We start from the raw sequence: 6,218 nt of genomic DNA on the forward strand, positions 1-6,218 counted from the left end.
CCTTTTCAAGTTGGCAAAGAATTCAGACACAAAAAACCATCATCCATATATAACATTTAACATATCATTTATCTAATTTAATTGTATTTAATACACAGGAAAATGTAATAAATACTTCACTGATTTTGGCCGTTGAAATGGTTAAATAATTCTGTCAGTGAAACAGTCTGATAGGATATTAGTTATCATTTTAACTGTTTTTAAGCATTTCAACTCTCTTGTGTTTAATTACTTTACAATGCCTATTTGTGCTCATCAATGCAAGCACAGCATGCCCTTTAATTATACCAAATAATCTCTGCCTGCCAAAATACACAGGATGTAAATGGAATTTTGAATTTGGCAACAGACTGCAACCTACTGCTCAGATGAGGACAGGCATTAAGAGGAACTCTTTTGCTGACTGATGGCCTATTAGTTACCTCTCTGCTTCATATGGAATAGAAACAACTGATTTTTTTCTGAAAAAAAAAAAGCTTTCTCATGGCCTAATTATATAACTGAAAAAAAAAAGTTATTTGCAACCATTTCAAAAGCAAACAAAACACAGCAATTATATAATTATATAATAAAAGGTCCCACTAATAAAGATATTTTAGATAGGTTTTGTATTATTTTGCATAATTGTTAATAGGTGTATAATAGGTGTATAATAGGTGTATATGCTATTAGTTACATAAATCTATTAATGTGGTTACCCAAGCTATTTTATGATGTGTAGCTTTAAATATCCTGCCCAATGAAAAAGACCTATTATTCTTTTACCAAGGTGATGAAAAACCACTACAAATAATCACGTCTGCAGGGCCTATTCCGTGTGTGTTTGCACTGTGCCTGTCAGGTAGCCTTTGTTTGCTGAAAAGCATGAAAGCAAACAGGCTCTATTTGAGGCAATCTGGCTCCCTTTTTGATATTACTGTGTTTCTGCTAACCATACCCTTTGGGTAACATCTTGTCTAGGAAGACTATCATCAACAAAACTCATCTAAATTCTCATCTTATACACGAGACAAGAATTTCTCTTGCACCTAAAAAGGAATTCGTCTGTCATGGATTGATAAGGCTACTGAAATAATCAGCAACTACGATAAATGACATATATTGGTTTTCAGGATCCATGTTTGCAATTCAGCAATCCACAATGCACCACTGACCCGAAAGAAAGAAAGAAAGAATCTGAAATTTGCTTGTCATGTAAGTGTGGAGTTCCTCTTGTATACTGTGTGTCTATGTGCCCCAGAGTGGCTGGTGCAGCCTGGGGGAACGACTGAAGGCCTATTTGCTATCTGCCACAGCTATGAAGGCTTCTCTAGTTGCACTACATTTCCAGCCTGGATGGGTAAGCATTCCTTGCTTTCTATCTTCCAATCTCTACAGACATTCTACACAACAAAGAGTGAATTGTACTCCTGCCATACCATTATAAATTATTAGAGATTTTGATAATGTAAATCAGACTTTCAGCCTGTACATTTTTTTTTAAAAGAGCACAAGATAGTGCTATATCCTTTGGTTGATATGCACTTTTACCCCTGCCCTTCTTAGGCTCCTACAGCCTGACTTGGGTTTTCCTGGCAAGCTCTTCTATACTTTCCTTGGCCATATTTGTTGCCATTAGACTAGCACTTACCAAGGGAAAGCGAGCCACTGAAGCTCTTCTTTTAAACATCTTCTCAGGTAAGAACCATCTGTGCTGTTTATCCTCATTTGTATTTGCAGTAATTAACGAACTATTGAGAAAAGGGTAGTCGAGCACTTATGCTGCATGGCTGGATTCCAGTCACATCTGGCAACATGGGATTCCTAATAACTCACAAAAGCCCTGACAGATGCTGCCACTGCAGTAGTACATACATTGGGCTAGCTTTGTCCTTGAATATGACCTATGTGACTCAGCCTTAAGTAATGAGACCCTGTGGTGTAACTCTGTACTGACTGGGATGTTTCTATTTTAACAGTTGCATTTTGCGTGATCGCTCTCATTGCCTTCATGGTGTCCATGGAAAAGCAATTGACTGAGATGGTCAAGTTTCTTGGCTGGGCATTTTACATCTGCTGCACTGCTCTTTTCTATGGCTCTCTGGTGTCCGTGGCCCTGGGTCTTATACAACGCTCTTCAAGTGTTGGGTCAGCAAGCTCACAAAACTGCCCAGGCATGCCAGCTATGTCCCCTTAGCCCAGCAAGACATTACCCTTAACTACTCAGTGTTCTTAATGTCAATCTTGCCTCACAAACAGATAATCTTAGTTTGTAGTCAGCATACTTAGGGATATGATCCATTCCCTTGCAACATAATACACTGATAATATTACATCAATATTCGTATGCTATCCAGACATGAATTTCAAAATAATGTATTGGGTTTTATATTCATTAGGAAATAGGATTAACACAATGGGTTTACCTAATTAACATGCAATGCTGCCCTCCAGTGGCAAATGGAGGGAAATAAAATGTCATGCTATTCTAACGCTCATAAAATCTACATAGCGGATTGTATTTATAAAATATATAAATACCACAGTGTTAATCCAAATTGCATATATTGACTCAGGCTTTGTATTTCATTTTGGGCTATGTAATATTCCTAACTGTATTTGATCAAAAAGTTGAACAGATAATCTCCTTATGATACCTCAAAATAGTCAGAAAACAAAAACTGTATTGATGCAAATTATTTTGTACAAAGATGTGAAAGTTCAAAAAGCAAGACCCCAGGTTACCAAGAATTAAGTCTTTATTTTTGCATGTGTACAAATAAACAGAAGCATGGCTTCAAAATCAAGTAATGAATGTCCATATTATACTGTTACACTGGTTGTAAAGCAGCCACAAAAGGGGCAGCTATACTAAAACAGTCTTCCATTACAAACATTTCCATTTATGAGATTATGACTTTGTATGGTTCAGAGTGGGGCGGATTAAACATGCTCCCTCCACTGGTCCCCAAAGACACGCTACAGGATTCATGCTTAAGGTGTATAATCAAACAACTGCCCTTGATCTTCAAATTAGCAGCAAATGATTGCATCTGAAACTGGAAAGAGAAAAACAGAAAAAGTATTGCAGCTAGAGTTTACTTTACATTGCAAAACAAAATAAGATTAATAAGACTCAAACTGCAAATAAAAGTCAAATCTAATCAACCAAGTAAATAATCATCAGAAGTTATAAAAACATATGCTTACATGGTATTCTACATAGATTGTTCTGCTCATCTTTTTTAACTGGTCTATTTCGAATTAATGTAGGTGACAGTTTTCCCAGTCTTTTTCAGTGCTTCCAGAAAAACATCTTTGTCTTTGTCCGACTCAATTAAGACCTTCTTGTTGGGAAGGTCAATATCAAATTTAACATCTGTTAACATAAAAAAAACATTAAGAATTATAGGTTGTGGATTAGAAGCAAAACTATAATATAAAATGTTAAAATTGCTTTTAAGATGGACATTTGTTTATACTCATTGTATGTGTAATATATATATATATATATATATATATATATATATATATATGAGTTCAGGTGTTCCCATTGATAACACATTTAAAATCAAGCACACAGACACACAATCTCCACAGATAAACACTGGCAGTAGAATCTGTCATACTGAAGAGCTTGGTGACGAAACTGTCATAGAATACCACTTTTGCCACAAGTCTATTTGTGACAATTCTGCCTTGCCTGATCTGTCCTGGTCAACTGTATGTGCTTCTGATGTGAAATGGAAGTGTCTAGGAGAAACAACAGCTCAGCCAAGAGGGAGACCTGCAAACTCGCAGAGCTGGGCTGCCGAATGCTGAAGCACATAACCATCACTCACAACTGTTCCAAACTGCTTCTGGAAGCAACAGCAACACTAAAACTATGCATTGGGAACATTGTGAAATAGGTTTCCATGGTCAAGCAGTTGCACACAAGCCTGAGATGCCAAGCATCGGATGGCGTGGTGCGGTGTGAAGCAAACCACCACTTGACCATAGAGTAGTGGAAATGTGTTCTCTGGAGCCACAAGTCATGCTTCAATATCTGAGAGTCTGACTGACAAACAAGGGTTTGGCTGATACCTGGAGAACACTACCTACTGGAATGCACAGTGACAACAGTAACGTTTGGAGGAGGACAGAGAATGGTTTGGGCCCTTTTTTCAGGATTTGGGCTAGGCCTCTTAGTTCCAGTGGAGTGTGATATTAATGCTACAGCATACATAGATATATTAGACAATGCTTTTTGCTTTGTGGCAAAAGTTTGGGTAAGGTCATTTCCTGTTCCAGCAAGGCTGTGCCCCTGTGTACAAAGTGAGGTCCATAAAGATGGTTTCATCAATTTGGTGTGGAGAAACTCTAGTGGCCTGTACAGAGTCCTAACCTCAACCCCACTAAACACTTTTGGGATGAACTGGAACCTTGACTGTAAGTGAGGCCTTCTCATCCAACATCATTGCCTGACCTCACAAATACTCTTTGACTAAATGGGCATATATTCAAAGATGCACTCCAAATTCTTGTGGAAATCTTTCCCAGATGAGTGAATGCGGTTGTAGCCACAAGGGCAATGCCAACCCCAAATTTATATTTTGAATTTGGGATGACCAACAATCCCATGAGTGATGATGGTCATATTGTGACATATTTTTTAACATGCAGTGATAGTTGTTAGACCTACTGGATACCAATAATTTTGTCTTGTACTCAGAAGTGAACTGACTCTCTCTCTCTCTCTCTCTCTCTCATATATTCATGTGTATATCTCTCTCTCATTCATATATATCATTCATGTGGATATTTCTCTCTCTCATTCATATATATATATATATATATATATATATATATATAAAATCATTCATATATCATTCATGTGTATGTGTATCATATATGTCATTCATGTGTATATCTCTCTCTCATTCATATATATATATTTCATATATCATTCATGTGTATATGTGTATCATATATATATATATATCTCATATTCATATATATATATATTCATATATATATATTCATATATATATATATTCATATATATATATATATATATATATATATATATATTCTCATATATATTCATATATATATATATATATATTCATATATATATATATATATATATATATATATATATTCATATATATATATATATATATATATATATATATATATATTCTCATATATATATATATATATATATATATATATATATATATATATATGAATGAGAGAGAGAGAGAGAGAGAGAGAGAGATGGATCACGCCAATAAAGACAGACACGTCTTAGACAATTACAGATTACTATAGAGGTAAAATGAATCTCACTGTATCGATGGCATGCGGTTAAACCAATCCTTTTAATTCACACTGATTTCTACTTCGGTTAGACTGACTTTATATGTTGCACGTATTCAAATACAGACATACACTAGGTTACCTAATTTTTTAAGAACTCGAGCGACAGCACCGGAGCATCCTTCGCATGTCATATCAACGAAAAATACATGGGTCTGCAAACAAAAACAAACATTCATTCGTTAAATATCTTATCTGCCTTGTTATTATCTAAACAACCGTAGTCATTTTAAGTAAACAGAGCTTGGTTCCAGGTTAGCCGGCTAGCTAAGATAAACACAAATGGAAAAGTAACCCTTGGACCTTAGGCAGTAGAAAATCTTTCATCTTTGGTGAACTTGGGCTTTAAAATTAAAATGTAAACTTACAGCCATGATCCAGTATATCTTGGTTGTGGTTAAAACATTCAAATCAATTAGCTATGCTAGCTAGCTAGGTTAGATGTCCTGTTAACGGTATCAGAGATGACTTGTGCGGTATGACTTGGGCTCATCGACAAATTACTTAGAATTTGGCTAACTGTAGGAGAGTTGTGAGAGGAAAATATGGTCTTGTAGAAACTAATTCCAGTTATTTTAACGCTTACACAACGTTTTTTGTTTGGTTAGATTTTAGCTTCTATCTTTCCCAAAAGCCTTGATTCAAAGATTGTATACTGTGTAGAAAGACACCAGTCCCCTAATTCCTAGTTAGCTAGAGCGTTAGCTTTAACTCCGGCAACATATATTCTGTCAACTTTTAGCAGATAACTAACATTCTGTTGTGTGTATGCTGTGAATAAGCTTCGTGTGGAAATTCAACATGGAATTGAAACTACAAATCTAAGCAGAATAAATTGCAAACGTTGTCCAGTTTAACGTTTTACATATACGGTC

At 35.6% G+C, this 6,218-nt stretch overlaps 1 protein-coding gene and 1 long non-coding RNA gene across 2 annotated transcripts; one reads left to right on the forward strand and one right to left on the reverse strand.

Moving 5' to 3' along the window:
- The first annotated feature begins 1,253 nt into the window (after positions 1 to 1,253).
- Positions 1,254 to 2,844, forward strand: LOC145651779 (uncharacterized). The gene is made up of 3 exons (XR_014117746.1): positions 1,254 to 1,339; positions 1,546 to 1,677; positions 1,959 to 2,844. It is a non-coding gene; the product is annotated as an uncharacterized LOC145651779 (long non-coding RNA).
- On the reverse strand, positions 2,721 to 5,839 carry atox1 (antioxidant 1 copper chaperone). Its single transcript, XM_027003629.3, has 4 exons — positions 5,712 to 5,839; positions 5,426 to 5,498; positions 3,190 to 3,358; positions 2,721 to 3,038 (listed from the first exon to the last, which is right to left on the reverse strand). The coding sequence occupies exons 1-3, from the start codon at positions 5,715 to 5,717 to the stop codon at positions 3,234 to 3,236; spliced, it is 204 nt and encodes a 67-aa protein (XP_026859430.1). The 5' UTR covers positions 5,718 to 5,839; the 3' UTR covers positions 2,721 to 3,038; positions 3,190 to 3,233.
- Between the last annotated feature and the right edge of the window lie 379 nt (positions 5,840 to 6,218).

The sequence above is a fragment of the Electrophorus electricus genome, chromosome 16, assembly GCF_041902795.1.
Source record: "Electrophorus electricus isolate QZ-2024a chromosome 16, ASM4190279v1, whole genome shotgun sequence".
Classification (NCBI taxonomy): domain Eukaryota; kingdom Metazoa; phylum Chordata; class Actinopteri; order Gymnotiformes; family Gymnotidae; genus Electrophorus; species Electrophorus electricus.